General features: G+C 50.9%; 7 protein-coding genes across 7 annotated transcripts; 5 read left to right on the top strand and 2 right to left on the bottom strand.

The window, feature by feature from the left end:
• Positions 1–795: 795 nt before the first annotated feature.
• On the top strand, positions 796–2019 carry HETIRDRAFT_321657 (uncharacterized protein; the record flags this gene model as incomplete). Its single annotated transcript, XM_009549917.1, has 1 exon — positions 796–2019. One exon carries the CDS (start codon positions 796–798, stop codon positions 2017–2019), a length of 1224 nt encoding a protein of 407 aa, XP_009548212.1.
• A 77-nt stretch (positions 2020–2096) lies between these two features.
• On the top strand, positions 2097–2462 carry HETIRDRAFT_48723 (uncharacterized protein; the record flags this gene model as incomplete). Its single annotated transcript, XM_009549629.1, has 1 exon — positions 2097–2462. A coding segment is annotated over one exon (366 nt), but the record flags the coding sequence as incomplete, so codon positions are not given.
• A 3537-nt stretch (positions 2463–5999) lies between these two features.
• HETIRDRAFT_322922 (uncharacterized protein) lies at positions 6000–7439 on the top strand (the record flags this gene model as incomplete). The annotated part of the gene is made up of 1 exon (XM_009549918.1): positions 6000–7439. One exon carries the CDS (start codon positions 6000–6002, stop codon positions 7437–7439), a length of 1440 nt encoding a protein of 479 aa, XP_009548213.1.
• Positions 7440–7513: 74 nt separating this feature from the next.
• Positions 7514–7711, bottom strand: HETIRDRAFT_171824 (uncharacterized protein; the record flags this gene model as incomplete). Its single annotated transcript, XM_009549919.1, has 2 exons — positions 7514–7659; positions 7708–7711. The coding sequence occupies 2 exons, from the start codon at positions 7709–7711 to the stop codon at positions 7514–7516; spliced, it is 150 nt and encodes a 49-aa protein (XP_009548214.1).
• A 964-nt stretch (positions 7712–8675) lies between these two features.
• Positions 8676–9838, top strand: HETIRDRAFT_48686 (uncharacterized protein; the record flags this gene model as incomplete). Its single annotated transcript, XM_009549626.1, has 2 exons — positions 8676–8831; positions 9764–9838. Coding segments are annotated over 2 exons (231 nt in total), but the record flags the coding sequence as incomplete, so codon positions are not given.
• A 5356-nt stretch (positions 9839–15194) lies between these two features.
• HETIRDRAFT_440732 (uncharacterized protein) lies at positions 15195–17202 on the top strand. The gene is made up of 3 exons (XM_009549920.1): positions 15195–15310; positions 15477–15765; positions 15823–17202. The coding sequence occupies exons 2-3, from the start codon at positions 15498–15500 to the stop codon at positions 16458–16460; spliced, it is 906 nt and encodes a 301-aa protein (XP_009548215.1). The 5' UTR covers positions 15195–15310; positions 15477–15497; the 3' UTR covers positions 16461–17202.
• A 110-nt stretch (positions 17203–17312) lies between these two features.
• Positions 17313–18395, bottom strand: HETIRDRAFT_410373 (uncharacterized protein; the record flags this gene model as incomplete). The annotated part of the gene is made up of 4 exons (XM_009549921.1): positions 18320–18395; positions 18070–18264; positions 17652–17981; positions 17313–17507 (listed from the first exon to the last, which is right to left on the bottom strand). Coding segments are annotated over exons 1-4 (715 nt in total), but the record flags the coding sequence as incomplete, so codon positions are not given.
• Positions 18396–18547: the final 152 nt, after the last annotated feature.

The following is an 18547-nucleotide window of genomic DNA, read 5'->3' on the forward strand; positions in this document are numbered from 1 at the left end:
ACATATTCGGTATTCTCACGCCCTACTTCCTAAAGTAGTATAAAAGGCCCATAGAATAGGCTGAGGATCTTCAGTCTATTCTCTTCGTTCAGTACTGTCTTCCTACAGTACTCCTTCGTTCACTGTGGTCTCCCTACCACAGTGCTTCGTCTACTGCAGTCTTCCTACTGCAGTCTTCATTGCTATATCGCAATACACTTCTGGCTCCTGTGCTACACGTACAGTCGAGACCACCGTTCCACACATCCTCCACGAGTGACCTAGGGAAGAACCTCCTACTCTTGGGGTTACCGACGAGCAGTCGTAACACTAGAATAGACTCTTCTGCCCCTACCTTGCTCGCACTAGCTTGCTGCCACACCCTCTCTCATAACCTTGCTCAGTGGGGATATAGACCCCCATTGAGAAAGCGTTACTGCACACACTCTGGAGCAAGACCTAGGCCAGGAATACCCACCCGGCACTAGACTTATCAATAACCAACTCCGTCACAACAATCGCCCTATCCGGCGCGAAGGGGACTTCTGGGTCTACGAAGACAATAACGGAACTGCCCCTCCGAATTACGATAACTGCTCATACCGAAACGGGCGTTATTACTTCACCCTTGAAGACGGAACAGAGGAAGAGGATATTTGGAACGAAACAGAAGCTCAGTGGGAACTAGCCCCACAATACAGGGAACCGGCGCCGGTAATCCCCGAAGACTCGGAGCAAGAGGAAACAACCTCGGAATCAGACTCCGACTCACCAGACCAAACACCGATCAACACCCGAAACGAACCACTCGCCGAAATGTCGGGACAAGCTTCGACTTCTACAAACACCCCTTCCACGACAGTACAACCCGGAAGAGGAAAAGTCAAACTCCCAGACAACTACACAGGCAACCGCATTGAATCCCAGAAATTCATGCTCCAATGCCTCCTTCTTTTCGCAGCAGAATCCGATCGGTACAGGACCGATCAAGACAAAATATCCCTTGTGCTCTCATGCATGAGATATGGCACGGCAGGAGCTTGGGTGGAAAACTTTCTCCTAAAATCAGTAGGAGCGGACCCTCCCACCGATCTAGGCACCTGGAAGGACTTCCTAGCAAAGTTCAAGCTACAGTTTAGGGAGACGGGCAAGACCGACAAAGCGCGAAGCGCACTCATGGCCTTCTCCCAAGGACGAATGACGGTTGATGAATACTCCAACCAATTCATTCTCATCGCCGCCGACGCCGACATCTCCGATAAAGAGCAGGTCCCTTACTTCCAACGCGGGTTAGACCCGCGCGTTATGGACAAAATTTACGACAAGGAAGTCCAGCCAAAGGATACCATTCAGGACTGGATCAATACAGCCTGCGAAATAGACAGACGGCTGCGAGCCAGAACAGCTCAAAAAGCCATCCTCGCCAACTCCACCTCCTTTCGAAGCGATTATCTGATTCGTTTTCATAACCAAATCTCTCCCCGCTACAATTCCACAAACGCCCCTCGTAGAATGAACAACCAAGTCGTTGACATGGACATTGACGCGACACGCAAGCGCAATGCCCTTAGCCAAAAACGGAAATATGACGGCAAGCCTCCAAGCGCCTGTTACCATTGCGGAAAAACAGGACACTGGAATACTGACTGCCCGTCACGACGCAGAGGCGTTCAACCGACTCGAGGAAACTCGAAGAGACGCATGGGTACGACAGGGAGAAGAAACCGCGCGGTTGATTTGGAAGGAGAAGACGACGCACCCGCTATGGGAAACCAAGCGGGAATATATCGAGGAATGGAGACAGAGGATGTCCCTCGCAACGACCAGCGGGTACCACAACCTGGTCCTTCGATGGAACGTCCTCACTCTACCTCATCCGGACGACCCCAAACGAACCATGGGCAACGCGCTATGTTACCTAACGGACGACGGGGAGACGGAAGCGTCAGTCATTCTGCTCGAATCGGAGCAGTACTCGGAGAACTAGGGGAAGATGAAGCAAGAGAAGTGATCTTGGGACACGCGGAGCGTTTTTCCTGACCTCTCCCTCACCAGCGAAGGAGAGAGGTCAAGGACGACCCGAGTTTGATGCCCGCACTTGTATTCGTATCGGAGCAATGAACGACCGTATCATCACCCCCATACGCCTGAATGTGAAAGTATCAAACAGGAGTCAAAACGCTGGAGCAAAGGCAACCATCGACTCGGCATGCGAAGGGGTTATAGTAAACGAAACTTGGGTCAAAAGACATCGTTTCCCCACCTACACACTCAACAACCCCATTCGCGTCCGGAATGTCGATGACACCATCAATAAAGCAGGTCTCATCCGATCCGCCTTGGATGTGAACCTCACCATTCGGGACATCAGTGGACGAACGCATACTGAGCGCGTCCAGATGTTTATCTCCAATCTAGGGAAAGACGACCTTATCCTAGGAACAGATTGGCTGAAATACCACGATCCCTCCATCGAGTGGAGGCGACGTGAAGTGCACTTCGATCGGTGCCCCCAGAAATGCCAGCAACCACATGGGTTCACTAGGGCAAGGGAAGAACCGCCATATAGCAGGCGGTTATCAGACGTGGAACCACGGCACAAACCACGCATTAACGAGCGCGAAAAACAGCGCCTAGAACACCTCCGAAGGTTATCGGAGGATGTAGGACTCCGCGATCACAGCGGAACGTTTGGTGTCCGACTACGAGCATACCTCAAAAGGAAATGGCTCCTAAAGGACATAAGGAAATACGCAGAAGAGAAACGAAAGGCTCAAAACAAGCCATCTCTTTCACCAAACGAGGGAGAACCTGATCTCCCAGACAAACCCTCAGGAAAACAGGCCACCCGGGACCCAGTTATTCGGAAACTGGCCCCCGAACCGTCAGGATTTGCCAGCTTCGACCAAGACCTGGAAGACGAAATCATCGTCACCAATCTAAAGGAAAGAGTTCCCAAGGCGCATCACGAATTTTTGGACATCTTTAGCGAACGAAAGTCACAATGACTCCCAGAACACACTTACTGGGATCATGCCATTGACTTGAAACCAACCTTCAAACCCCAAGTGCCCAAAATCTACGCCCTGAGCCCAGAAAAACACGACGAATTAGGAAAATTCATCAAAGAACATCTGGAGAGAGGAACTATCCGCCGATCCACCTCGCAAACAGCAGCCCCATTTTTCTTTATAGGAAAAAAAGATGGAAAACTACGCCTGGTACAGGACTATCGCCACTTAAATTCGCACACCATCCCGAATGTGTGCCCCCTTCCACTAATCCAAGAACTACTGGACGTGATAAAAGGGGCCATCATTTTTAGCAAATTGGATGTGCGATGGGGATACAACAATATACGCATCAAAGAAGGAGATGAGTGGAAGGCGAGCTTCATCACTCCGTTAGGTTCTTACGAACCTACGGTGATGTTTTTCGGCCTAACCAACTCACCAGCCACCTTCCAAGCTATGATGAACATGATCTTCAGGGAACTCATCACAGCCCGGAAGATAACCGTATATATGGACGACATCCTCGTCTTCTCCAAAACCATGGCGGAACATGTCAAAATCCTAAACCAGGTTTTCCAAATCCTACGCGACAACGATCTATATTTGAAACCCGAAAAATGTGAGTTTTACAAGGAAAAACTCCAATATCTGGGATATACAATTTCAAAAGACCATGTCGCCATGGAGGACTCAAAGGTGGACGCAATAAAAGATTGGCCAATCCCACACACAGTCCGCGACATTCGCTCCTTCCTGGGCCTAGGGAATTTTTACAGGCGCTTTATTGACAAGTTCTCACTCATCGCGCGCCCCCTACATGACCTTACCAAAAAGGACGAGAAATGGAACTGGACTGCAAAATGCCAAGAAGCTTTCGAACGGTTAAAGAAAGCCTTTATCAGTAAACCCGTCTTGAACTATCCAGATCCCATGCACCCATATCGATTAGTAACGGACGCATCACTAATCGCCTATGGAGCTACCCTCCTACAAGAAGGAAAAGATGGCGACTGGCACCCAGTCGCTTTCCTCTCTGGATCGTTTTCACCAGCAGAGCGGAATTACGATGTTCACGACCGGGAACTCTTGGCTATAATAAAAGCATTGGAACACTGGAATCACTACCTCGAAGGCGCACGACACCCCTTCGAGATCTGGACGGATCATAAAAATCTGGAACATTTCCAAACGGCGCGAGACCTATCACGACGACACGCCCGTTGGAGCCTTTATTTGAGCAGATTCGACTTTACACTCAGTTATAAAGCAGGATCAACAAATCACTCCGATGCTCTGTCCAGGCGTCCAGATCTAAGTGAGGGGGTAGAATCTGACAACAAATCTCAAATTTTACTCCCGGCCAAGCTTTTCAACAAATCCGACGAAACATTGGTAGAACCATCCCCGACACGGCATATAAAGTCCACGGAAATCGCCTCCTCAAACCTCATTTCCCTCATCCGACACTCGAAATCGGAACATGATGCCTTAACGAGCATAGCCCTCGCAAAGCTCTTACGAGTAGGACCACAAGGGATGAGAGGATTATTGGGACATTGGACACATGAAGAGGGAATCACCAGACGCAACGGCCACATATGCGTCCCCAAAGACGACGACATCCGAAGACTCATCGTCAAAACACATCATGATGCACCCGCGGTAGGACACCCGGGTAGAGCAAAAACAGTGGAAATGGTGCAACGACACTACTGGTGGCAAAACATGACTAAATTCGTCCACGAATACATGGATGGATGCGCCATATGCCAATCTACGAAGAATTTGACACACAAGACACACCCACCTATCCACCCTCTGGAAACCACCAACATTCCTTGGCGATTCATCTCAACGGATTTCGTCACGGACCTACCCGAGAGCAAAGGTTTCGACTCAATTAACGTGGTAGTGGATCAAGGTCTGTCAAAAGGCATAGTCATCACCCCATGCAAGAAAACGATCACGGCAGAAGAAACAACCGCGCTTTTCCAAAATAACGTTTTCAATCGACATGGACTGCCGACCAAAATAGTATCCGATCGGGGCCCTCAATTTGCGGCCAAGTTTACCCGAGAACTCTGGACACGGCTAGGAATCACCGCCGCTCTCAGCACGGCTTATCATCCCCAAACAGATGGAGAAACGGAACGGGTAAACCAGGAAATCGAACAGTTCCTGAGAACGTTCTGCAACTACCATCAAGACAATTGGGTAGACCTTCTGCCGTTCGCCGAATTCTCACATAACACACGGAAGCATTCGGCCACCGGAAAATCCCCTTTCGAAGTGCTATACGGCTTCAACCCTCCCTATTCAGCTGACACGGCACTGGAGACAAAGGTACCTGCGGTAGCTGAACGTATTAAGACGATCATAGAAGTTCAGGAAGAAGCCGCTGCTAGCCTACAAATAGCCAGCAACTACGCCAGAGACCGGGATCTTCACAGGAAACTTCCCCAATGGGAAGAAGGAGACCAAGTATGGCTAGAAGGAACCCATATCCGGACAACCCATCCTAAGTTCAAACTCGCCCCTAGGCGATATGGCCCTTTCAAGATACTGGGAAAAGTGGGAACCCTGGCGTACAAACTCCAAATTCCTCCGCAGTGGAAGATCCACCCGGTATTCCACGCCGCAGTGCTCACTAAATATAGAGAAACCGAAGCCCACGGAGAAAACTTCGCGCGACCAATACCGGAAGTATTGAACGATGAAGAACACTACGAAGTAGAAATGATCGTGGACTCAAAACGGCAAGGACGGGGAACCAAATACTTGGTAAAATGGATGGGATATCCCGAAGCAGACAACACCTGGGAGCCCTACGCTCTCCTAAAAGGAACGGCGGAAGAAGCCATGAAAGATTTCCATGACCAATATCCCGACAAACCCCGTCCGGGAACAGCCTGAGAGGAGAAACAAAGATTATAAAAGGAGCGACAAGAGGACTCCAACAAAACATCTTCTCACCTTCTTTCCCTCTCAAACACTTTCCCCATTCGAATGCTCCTCCACGATGACCACGATGCTTCGTCTCCATCCAGAAACTCCTCCCCCGATGTCGTCCTTATGGTTGCCAATCCAGATGTCGAACGAGTGGAAAGAGGAACAAGTCCTCACCGACCAGATGCTGGACGAATTGATAGAGGAACAAGTCCTCAACAACCAGGATCTACCGGGGTCCTCCTCACCCCTCATATCAACAACTTCTCCGACGACGACGCCGAAGACTATGCCAAGTTCAAGGAAAGGGAAAGAACCCGAAGACCCTCACCGGAGAGGGCCTCACGAGATGCACCACGGCATGAAGGTTCTGATGACCGAAACCAGTCGAGCCTTGGCCAATTACCAGTGGGAGTTCCACCTCCTAGTGAAGGCACGCCAGATAGTGGAGTTGCAGGTCCCTCGGGATTTCGAGCAAGAACGGCAGCTCAACTCCCAAGCCATGGAGAAGCTGAACCAATACCAGTTCTATCAGAAACTGCACCTCCGCCAGTACCAACTAGTGGACCGATTCCCAGCTCCATGGGAGGACCTACCCCTCGTACAGATCCTCACGCCGGAGAACTGGAGCGACACGCGGACGCGCTCCTCCAGCGGAACACCATCTCCGCGGTAATACAAATGGCCACAGCCATGGCCCTCCAAAGACTCGCTAACTTCTCGGCAGGACAACCCGGGAATGAACATAGCGACGTACCTCGACGACTGGCTAGTGCCAGTCTCCAGATCAGGACGCTCGCCCTCCAAACCGACCCGGACACAGCCTCTTGGTACGCCCACAATGATGGACGACCCCGAGCCCTCCTCATCCACCCTGACGAGTTCTCCCAATATGTCAACCGAGAGCTCCTTCCAGCTCTCCTCTTCGGAGGAGAATTGGGAAACGTCCAGCCAAGCAGAACCGACCCTTTCCGAGTTGTCACTTGGAACATACCACGTCCCGGAGAACATCCCACGCCTGTGCCAAATCCAAGGAGGTTTCCGCGTACGGTCGTGGAGCACCCTCCACCGAGACAACGAGAGGTTCCTACAGCGCATAGCCATACCGCGACTCCCCCCTCTCACCGGATACGAGGTCTTCCCCTATCCCAAGGAAATACCGACGAGGAGGAACCGCCCGTCTATCGAAGAAATGAGGGAAGACGGAGTCGGGGAAACCAGGCAACCCTCGGACGCGGAACAACTGCTGGCCGGAGTATTCGACACCGGCCTAGATCGCCTCCTCCTAGTGCTCGATTTCGTACGAACGAAAGAGAGGATAACCGAAGCAGCCGCAGAACTCGCCGCACTGATTCGGAGGCTCGAAGAAATAGCTCGTGGACTAGATCCGAGCTCGACGCATGGGATGCCCTAGACGATCCGGGAAATTACGACGAAGCGGACCCCTACTATCGACCTGACGAAGGGGGCGGGGATTATCAAGGGCCTTTCGATTACTAAACGGACTAATAATAGGGCACAAGGAGAAGAAAGGGGGTAAGGAAGTTGAGGAACTCCTTCCCCTGACACAGTACTTACATCCGAAACGATGTAAAACTATCCATCGTCCGCAACGACGTAAAACTAGGATCGTCCCTCAAGACGTTAAACTGTACGACCTCGTCCGAAACAGACGTTAAACTACCGACGTCCGGAATGACGTCTAAACTATCGGACCTGCATGTCTTAAAAAACTGTGAAAAGATAAGAAGGCAGGGGAAGTACCTGACCATTAGTCCTAGGTTCAAAGGATGGTACGAATCAAGGACAACAGCGGGCATAATTCCACGTACGACCTACGGCGGAACCTTTCACATCCTCGCTGTCAAGGAGTAATCTGACAGATGCATCGAGTGTCCCATTTGGATCCTCAGTTTTACAGGGTTTTTTCCGCATTAGGGAACCCTCTACATGACATATACTCTACTCGTAGGTGTCGACAAGCAGGCCCTTCGCCTTGGTACAGCGAAGTGCCCATACATAACCGGTTGCAAGTCCAAGTCAAGAAATTATGATGCATAACTCGTATCGTGAACCCTCACAGTCAAGGTCTGACTGGTGTTTTGGGACGTCCCACTTTGGATCTCCCGTTTTACAGGATCGTTTCCGCATTAGGGGATCCTACAGCTGGCGCATGAGATGATGTAGAGAGCGGGCCGCCTCTACCTCACAAGTCTTCCTAATGATGCGAGGCCACAAATTACATCCGGAACGATGTAAAACTACCAAAGGCTTGGTCCGCAATGACTATAAACTACTAGGGTCCGCAATGACGTTAAACTAGTCCTCGTCCGAAACGACGGAAAACTACCCTCGTCCGAGATGACGTTAAACTACCATTGACCAAAGGAGCGTGGTTGCATTCTGGCGAAGCGCGGAAGGACTCGCGTCACAGAACCCTGCCTATAAAAGGTCGAAGCGCTTCCGATATTCACTCGCTCTTCGGTAAAAGAATATCGGGTCGTCTTGGTTCAAATCCAAGCGAGGGGTCTGAGGACATGGAAGAGCAAGCATCTCTTCATGGAGCGCTCAGTCTAGTCTTGGAGTCGAAGTACAAGAAATTCCGCTCCAAGACCTAGTCAGGAGGCAACTAGGACACGTGCCTCGAGTCAAGGATCTAGTAGGAAGGGACTAGATCACGCGACTCTCGTCTGGCCCACATAGCGGAAGAACAACAAAGAGCGGGCCACTCATCCAAAGTCTATTCCGCCACCAAGCGTCCGCAACGACGTAAAACTAGGTCTCGTCCGCAATGACGATAAACTACGAAGCGTCCGCAACGACGTAAAACTAGGTCTCGTCCGCAATGACGATAAACTACGAAGCGTCCGGGATGACGTTAAACTAAGCATCGTTTTTCCACAATATTTGTGGCGAAACGACGTCCGCGATGACGCTAAACTATTGTCCCTTTCCACATAGGGATTGTTCGAGGCCATTTTTGCAATGAAAATGACGTCGACGTCCGCAACGACGGTAAACTACGGGCATCCGGAATGATGTAAAACTACTGTCCCTTCGTTCTAGGGATCGTGCGTGGCGATCTTGACAGGATACCGCGCGTCCGCGACGACGTTAAACTAGGTGCCCCTGAACCTAGGGGTTGTCATTGACGTCCAATCCCCTGGCCGCCAATGCGTCCGCAATGACGTTAAACTACTTGCTCCCGATCGCATGGGAGTTGTGATTCATCACTCTGGTGCTGAATCGTCCGCAATGACACAAAACTATTGCTCCTTACCGAATAGGAGTTGTGGATTGACCGCCATGGTGTCAATCGGTCCGCAATGACATTAAACTACGTGCTCCTTACCGGATAGGAGTTGTGATTGTTGACCAAGACCGTGGTCACCAATCGTCTGCAACGACGTTAAACTACTTGTCCCTTTTAGTATAGGGATCATCATCAACGTCGTCCTTGACGAGAACGACGCTGATAACGTCCGAGATGACATTAAACTACCCTCATCCTCGGAGGAAAAGTCTATCGTGACTCGAGGGACATAGTCATACGGTAGCCCGCCTATCGCACGGCGTTAAACTGCGAGGGTGCCTATCGCACGGCATTAAACTGCGAGGATGCCTACCTCACGGCATTAAACTGAGCGGTCTCCTAATATTGAGACGTACAAGTTATCCGGTTTGATATAGTATAAACCGTCCATCATGCCTCAGTGGAATCTGGAGCGGGTAAAGTCTGGTCTATGGCCCTATGCACATCACCGATGGAAATTCCGGCGTGCAGAAACATCTTTCCCCACAGATATTCCATGTTGATGATGAAGCACGTCCGCAAAGACGTTAAACTACGGATCGTCCGAAACGACGATAAACTACGGACCGTCCCGCATGACGTTTAAACTGCCAGTCGTGGATATATCTCGCAACCCGACAAATATATCAGCTGTGGTCTTGATGACCCATTCGTGCGAGCGAACGGGCAGACTTGGAAAAGGAGTCAGACTCCTCCTTGTTCCTCGCTGCACCCTTCAAGTCTAATTCTCTTCACATCCTTGCCTCGAACCCAACACTACACGTGGTATTCCCCACCATAGGCCCACATTTGTGAAAAACAAACTCTGGACGCCGTAAACTGCCTCACCGGAGATGAGTCCACCGTATGGGGACAATACTGCTTGGGATTTGGCTGCAACCTCACCGGAGATGAGCTCACCGTATGGGAGCGATACTGCTTGGGGCGTCATGACTGGTAGCCTGGAGAAGTAGGCCTAAGCCTTCATAAAGCGATCAACCTACTTGTCCATGGGCGCCATCCACTGTCGTCAAGAGGAACAACAAATCATGAGGATAGACGACTATCCTGGAAACACTGAGGTTTGGCCCTCGGAGAAGGAAGAAGAAGAACCTGATGACACGAATCGGAACCCACACGCTAGAGTTTCTATTCATCCACACACCACTCGCATTCATACGCCTTTCTTGATACCATTCCAGAAGCGGGCTGGAAGTAAGACCGCGATGAGGTTTACCCGCGGCAGAATCAATCCCACGGGTGAAGGAAGAACATCCTAGAGAGCGGAGGCCTGGGTAACCTCGCGACTCGACAAACAAACAGCTCAACGGAGATGGAAAACTCCTAGAGGATCAAACGACGTAAGTCGGTCTTCCTCCCAGAAAACGAAGTCATGTCCCGGAAGTCGCATCCGGAGACCATCATTGGATCAAGAAAGCAAATCGTATATGGAGTGGAGATGAAGCGCACAGCGCTGTCCTACCAGGCGAATAGGACGTAGAAAGGGGGTATTGTTATGATCACGTTCTGTCGGGCCTTAACGGCGGTCTATACCGACACGATCATCACAAATATCAAGCGGCCTCACAAGGAGAGGCGTACAACAAGGTACAGATAATAACCTTGGTCATCCACTCCCAACGGATCACCTTATCGTTGGTCGAGTATCACGGGCCTATTGTATTAGCGGGCATGGAACGCCGCCTTATAAATTACTCACACACAGGGCATGAACCTCCTAGTCTTTCCTGGCCGGAAGGAGACGAATGGAGAAGCACAAGAGTAGTCGTGATTGAGAGAGACGACTCAGAGAATACCTACAGATACATATTCGGTATTCTCACGCCCTACTTCCTAAAGTAGTATAAAAGGCCCATAGAATAGGCTGAGGATCTTCAGTCTATTCTCTTCGTTCAGTACTGTCTTCCTACAGTACTCCTTCGTTCACTGTGGTCTCCCTACCACAGTGCTTCGTCTACTGCAGTCTTCCTACTGCAGTCTTCATTGCTATATCGCAATACACTTCTGGCTCCTGTGCTACACGTACAGTCGAGACCACCGTTCCACACATCCTCCACGAGTGACCTAGGGAAGAACCTCCTACTCTTGGGGTTACCGACGAGCAGTCGTAACAGGATGTGTGGAACGATGGTCTCAACTGTACGTGTAGCACAGGAGCCAGAAGTATATTGCGGTGTAGCAATGAAGGCTGTAGTATGAAGACTACAGAGAACGAAGGTGCTGTGGTAGGAAGACCACAATGAATGAAGAGAATAGACTGAAGAACCTCAGCCTACTCTATGGGCCTTTTATACTACTTTAGGAAATAGGGCGTGAGAATACCGTATATGTATCCGTAGGTATTCTCTAAGTTGTCTCTCTCAATAACGACTACTCTTGTGCTTCTCTGTTAGTCTCCTTCCGGCCAGGAAAGACTAGGAGCTCAATGCCCGGTGTGTGAGTAGTTTGTAAGGCGGCATTCTATGCCCGTCGCAATATGGCTTGTGATACTCGACCAACGATAAGGTGATCTGTTGGGAGTGGATGACCAAGGTTATTATCTGTACCTTGTTTGTATGCCTCATCTTGTGAGGCCGCTTGATATTTGTGATGATTGTGTCGGTATAGACCGCCGTTAAGGCCCGACAGAACGTGATCATAACACTCTAGACTAGTACTCTAAACTACTAAGCCACAATTATTTACCTAGCAACCTAAATATGTTGATATAAATAAGGCAATCTCAATATTTCTGATTTTCTTACATATTTATCTTTTATCTATTCTATATATAAAAAGGTCAATAAATGCCCTAAAAATCAGGGCTGATATTTGAATTTGGGCACTAGACAATGATATAGTAAACTGTTAAAAAAAAAAGCAAAAATAAGATTATAGCACTTATAAAATTTGGATTTGAAATGTGTAAAATTGTAATTGGATTGTAAATTCTAATGGGACTATAGTAGTATAGACAATATCACCTTTATTTGTAGATTTGATGATAAAGTTGATTATGGATAATATATTCTGATTAGCTCAGATTAGTATTTTGGATAATTAGATTTTATTAAAAGTGGAGGTTTTTCTAAATGTAGCTGTGCTTGAGCTACGTCATTATACTGACTGTCTAAGGGGTTTTTGTGTCTTTTCTGCTCATTTTTGAGCTGTAATGCATTGGCAGTGCTTGGTGACAATGCACTTAGAGTATCAGGTATGCTTGCATGGCCTACACCCTGTACAGGCTTTTCTAGTGCTTGTATGTTTGTGTTTGGGTTGTCAATCTCATTGATAATGACTTCTAGTAAAGGTGAGTCATTCTAGTGAATGTTTCACTTGATGCTAATCCTCTATTTTATTGGCTAATACACCAAGATGCCCTTGCTTTTAGCACTATGGCTAATGAAGCATCCTTTGTCAGCTTATACATCAAGCTTGCTCCATCCCTCGATTTTTACCCATACCTAGCATCCTCACTTATAGAGATTGCTCAGATCTAGCATTATGCCTTAGACATTCTTATATAGTGTTGTACCTGCCAAGCTCCTTAGCCCAGTCCATTTCTAGAGCTAGATAGCATATAACATGGCCATGCTCCATAGAGACTTTGGGAGGCCTAATGCTATTAATAGCATCTGGAAAACCACCTGTTTGTATTAAGCTCTAATTAGTTCTATTTATGCATAATTGAGAACAATTAGGATTAGACATTTTTATCTTACCCCCTTCTAAACCTGTTCTAATTAGACATAATTTTCCTAAATTAGGAATTATTAGGATTGATTATAACTTGAAATTTCGGAAAAATCATAATGAATCAAGCATCACAGTTCTCATAGCCTTCCTATAGAGTCATGTCTATTAGAGCACTAGTTCAATACCTAAACACAGAATATATCTTATAACAGACTTGCCTTCTGCCAAAGTTGAACCAACAACCTCATGTATGCAAGCACCCAGGACAGATGCTCTAAGCCACTAAGCCACAAGGTCTAAGATATGAACTTGGTAATCTAAATAAGTAGACATAATATAGGCAACCTCAACATCTCTGATTTTATTTAACACTTATCTTTCCTCTATCTTATAAATAAATAGGTCAATAAATACCTAAAAAGTCAGGTCTTTCAGGATTTAGTTTGAACACCAGCTAAGAAGATAATAAACCAATGGAAAATCTATGATACACTTTATATAGGAAAAAAATATATTATGGCACTTATACAATTTGGACTGAGAATGTGTAAAACTATGATTGAGTGTAATATTCAACGGAACTCTACTAGTATAGATAATGCTACCTTAATTTGCAAAGTTGATCAAAAACATAATTTTGAATAATTAAGATCTAATAAAAGAGAGGGGTTTTCCAAATAGCCACTAGTGAGGTAGAGGGTGGGGACAAAAGTACAAGAGTATATGTATGGCATGCCTATATATAAATAAGCACAAGATTGTTGGAGGTGATCTTAATATGCTTAATGCATATATTTCCTATATAGCAGGCAAATATATCATTCTGGCACCACATATATGACTGTCTTTTCCACAGCCTAATAGCTAGAGGAAAACACCAAGTTTGAGCATCTTCTGTATAACAAGGCAATAAACAATATAAATAGTGCTAAAAATTGTAATATCAATAGTGATGATGATTGTGTGCTGCACAAGACAGTATTAGCCACTATACTAATAGACAAGGTCTATAAGGCTGGATATAGCATATCCCTAAGTCCAACCTGCATGTTGTGTCCTATAATGACCAGTAGCAGGCATTGGCTAACAATGACAACTTTAATGATCTTATGTGCAAGAACAAGGTACCTAGGTCTTTATAGCCTCTTGTGGCAGCTGCCAAGCTGCCAACAAAGTGGCTGGGGGCATCAATGCACATTTCTCTCTTTCTATATCCCTTATAAAAGCAGCTGGAAAGTCAGCAAAAGAGCTACAAGATAATGGTATAGGCATATATGAAGGAGAGTAATATGCTGAAATAGTATAGAATGTGCCACATCTTTACCTTCTCACTGATAGAGCAGTAGTATTTACTATTTCCTACTACTAATTAAAGACTCCTCAGTATAGAATTAATGCTAATATTATGAAATTAGAAACCAATCCAATGCTCACAATATGTTGCTCCCAATTAGGAAATTAAACACTTTTAGATACTATTAACACTTTTAGATACATTTAGACACTATTAGATATATTCCGGAGCTAATACAAGGGGATGTTTTTCCAGATGTTAGCCTAGGGAACCCCTCTTAGTGCATCAAGCACACATGATAAGCCTCACAGCTTAATATCAAGGTGCCCTAGGGTGAAACTATTATTTTGCTTGTTATGTCACCAAGCAACATGGGGCTAGTTATGGTTTGTGGGCACTTTGATAACAATATCATATCAGTTGGTGATGGTGCCACCTGGAACTGGTCACCATTATTGACCAGGGGCAAGGCAGGCAGTGGCAGTTTCGAGGCAGGACCTGTATCTCCAAAGTGCTAGTCATTCAATCCAAGCAGGAGTTGAGACATACAAATGAAATATTACACAGTTAGTTTTGATAGAAGAGGGAGAGAGGAAGGAGAAAGGCAAGGTATAGTAGTGGTGGCTGAAGATTGCACGAAATTCGGCTAAGTCGAGCTCACATTTGGCGCGCCCCGCCAAAACCGCGATCAGTGAGCCCAGCCCTTGACGGAGCATAGCGGAGCAGCGGAATTTGAAAGACCGGCTGTGTCCGAGCCTAGTTATCATGGAGTAATAACGGGACGACCCTGAGCGATGATGTCGACGTCTGCGGTGAGGAACCGTGAGGACCCACACAGAGTCGGGTCAGACGCCCACACGCACGGGAGGGAGCAGTGCACACAGCCTGCGCCTGAGAACGGACCCACCGACCGTCATATATAGCACACCAGTCCATGCACACCGCCCACACACAACCCTCACACTCTGTGCTCCCCATCCATCGCTTCCCGGAACTCCCCACCATCAACATCCCAGCTTCTTCCAACAGAACAACACCTTGACAGCTTTCTCATCCACGTCAACCCCGATTTCGCCATATCGCTCACTCGTGAGTGCCTATCTGGTCGTGCGCGATTGAACTGCGCAGTCCTGCCCGTCCTATCCACCTATTTATGCTGTCCACTGTGCCATCTCCCTTCCATATCCAGCGCAGGACTGCGCATCGTCCCGTCCTCCTCACCTGACCTGACCTCACCCACCCACGCTCTATAAAGCCCCGCGTCTCTCCCGCCATCATGGTCATCGTCAACGAGAAATCAATGCTGCCCCCTCCCCCTCCCTACCTCTCCCGCTCGCTCGACGCGCACCCCCCGCCCTTCCCCGGATCCTCTACCCGCCCAAAACCTTCCTTCTCCACGCTCCCCCCGCACATCCTCCTCGTCATCCTCTACCACGCCTTCCCGCAGACGTCCTTCCTCGACGAGGGCCGTGTCGAGCGCCAGAGACGCACGCTGTACTGGATGAGCATATCGCTCAGGCTGGTCAGTCGGTCGGTCTACATCGGTGAGTTGTCGAGTCGCTACGACGCGATCTGACATGACCGATCTACATCACTGTCAGCATGTATGCACATCCTCCGCTCGACCTACCTCCCCGCATACACATCCCTCCTGCGCGCTCCTTACACCTCCGACCCCTTCCCACTATCCTCTCCCCCATCCACCACCACCACCACCACCACCACCACGCCTCCGACCTCGACCATTACTTCAACACCAACCCCCGACCTCCCGCTCCTCCCGTCCCCACACCGCGAAACAGCGATCCTGGACGCGTTCATTGCGCTCAAGGTCCGCGAAGACGTGTGGGCCGACGCGTCCGAGCTCCATCTGGAGCGCGAGGAGACATTCCGCGATGTATTCGAGCGCGTGCAGCCGCGCGCGCGCTGCGAGGACCTCGTGCGGCACTACGGCGAGCGTGCGGGCGTCGTTGTGCTCGACGCGCCCGGCGTCGCGGATCCTTCTGCGAACGGTGGGGGCGGGAGCAGAACGAGCCGGACGCGAGCGATCCCGTTCAGTGCGCTGAGCGTGGCTTTCGAGCCGCGCCGCGTCGCGCTCGTGCTTCAGCCGCCAGCGGGCGAGCGGCGGCGCACGATCGCGGAGGTGCCGCGGGCCGCGCGCGACGAGCGGCTCGAGGTCGCGGCGAAGCGGCTCGTGCGGGAGCTGCAAGCGTGGATAGCGGAGGGCGGCCAGCTGTGAGCCCTCGTATGGACGCACGGACACACAGACGCTCTGTGCGCGGGCAAGCATATATGTATCGTACGGGTCTGTAGGTGTTTCGATGTTGTATTTTCACCAACCATGTATCCTACTCAGATTAGGTTTATGTACGCACATATGTCTGATATAATATCGACGGTACTCCCTTTTGCGGTGTCTCTAGCAGCGCCGATGAAAATCGCGACCCCCGCACTGACCACACGCGCCTACTGCAGCTCCCCCGCCTCCCCCTTCCACCCAAACCCGACCTCGTCCACCTCCGGCTCCGGCTCGCGCACACGCCCGGGCCGCCCGTCCCACCCGCGCCGCGACCTGTCCCGCTCGTCGTCCGCCCTGTCCGTCGCACGCAGCCCGAACGCACGCGGCATCGCTCCCTCCATCTCCCGCCGCCGCTCGCGCCGCCGTTCCTCCTGTCGCCGCTCGGCGTGCCGCGCCGCCGCCTCGTCGTATGCCTCGGCGTCTGCCTCCCATGGTGTCGCCGACGTCGCCGGCGGCGGGTCGCGCGTGAACACGCCCCTGCCGCGTCCGCCCTGAGCGCGCTCTGCATCGCCCGCATCCGAGTCTGCGCGTCCGTGCCCATCATCCTGGTCCTGGTCCTGGTCCTGGTCCTGGTCCTCCCCATCTCGCAGCCCGCCGCTGTCCTGCCTCTCTGTCTTCAGCCCCCACCCCACCTCATCGACCCCCCACAGCCGCCCCTGCACCCCGCCACCGCCACCGCCACTACCACCCCGCCCTCCCTCCTCGCCCTTGCCAGCATTCTTACCACCGCCTGCCCCCTCCTGCGTTCCCCGCCGTCTTCCTCCGCAACCTCGGCACGCGGCCCCAGCCGGAACGCGTCCGTGTCCTCGACCACGAACCCCGCCGTGGCCAGCATCGTCGGCCGGCGCGTCACCTCCAACTCCAGCGCCGCCGCGCCCGTGCCCGCCCGCGTCTCCCTCCGCGCGTACGCGATCGCGCGCTCCGCGGTGTACACGTCCACGAACTGCACGAAGGCCGCGCGCCACGGCTTGCCGCGAATCGGGGGCTCTGTCGCCCGCCCGCGATCGACGAGACGAGTGGACGGCAAGCATGCGATGGGACGGGATGGGAGAGGAACGATGATGATGTCAGTCATAAACAGTGTATGATACATATTTGTGCAAAGGAAATCAAGCGCAGCAAGACACGCACCGACGAATACCCCCGCGAACCCTCGATAATTGCGGAATCGGTCCCGCAGCGCTGCCTCCGTCCCCTTCCACTGATGCACATACACCGTCTTCGACCGAACCGCCATCCGCGGCAACCGCTCCGCGGACCCGTCATATACGATGCCCCTACCGCCCCCGCTGCCCGCTCCGTGGTGCTGCGCCCGTGCGCTCTGGCCGAACCCGACCCGCAGCGCGCGGTCGCCGTAGAAGAACCCGCGCCGGGCCCCGACGATGAGTGCGGCCAGTGCATCTTCCACCGACGCGAACTCGACGTGGGCGTAGCCCGCGCAGTTCCCATGCGCGTCGTATGCTGCACGCCGATGGCAGACAGATGCGAGGACGCGAGACCGCGTGAGGATTCACAAAAGCCAGGGGAGAAGAAAGACTGCGCGACTCACCTACGCGCACATCGATGATGGTGCCGTACCGGTTAAAAAATTGGCGCACGAGCGGCTTGTTGACGGAGAAAGGCAGATTGCCGAGGAAGAGGTCGGGTGACGGCGGGTGGTCGTCGATGAACCGCGGGATGACCACCGTCGGGATCTGGTCTGGCGGGTGGTCGCCGGTGTCCTCTGCAGGACTGACATCTCCGACTACGTGTAGGGTGGTGAGCAAGAGCGAGTGGAGCAGCCCATGGCGCACACCCACCCAAGTCCTTTTTACCAGTCCCCGCCGCTTCCCTATTCTCCCCCTCGCCCATGCTCTCCCCGTCGTCCAGCGCGCGGTACACGATCACCTCCCTGCCGGCGACCCAGATGCTGCCCTCAGCGTAGCGGATCAGGGCGCGCTTGACGGCGCCCGCATCCTCGTAGCGCACGTACGCGGTGCCGTTCTGCGCATTGTAGACGTACTCGATCTTGCCGAACGGCTGGAACG

This window comes from Heterobasidion irregulare (assembly GCF_000320585.1).
Source record: "Heterobasidion irregulare TC 32-1 unplaced genomic scaffold scaffold_07, whole genome shotgun sequence".
Taxonomy (NCBI): domain Eukaryota; kingdom Fungi; phylum Basidiomycota; class Agaricomycetes; order Russulales; family Bondarzewiaceae; genus Heterobasidion; species Heterobasidion irregulare.

Bases quoted from the DNA above. Each gene is read 5' to 3' on its own strand.
- HETIRDRAFT_440732 (XM_009549920.1), top strand. From the start codon at position 15,498: ATGGTCATCGTCAACGAGAAATCAATGCTGCCCCCTCCCCCTCCCTAC. The intron at 15,766-15,822 runs GTGAGTTGTCGA...CATCACTGTCAG, and splicing joins CAGTCGGTCGGTCTACATCG to CATGTATGCACATCCTCCGC.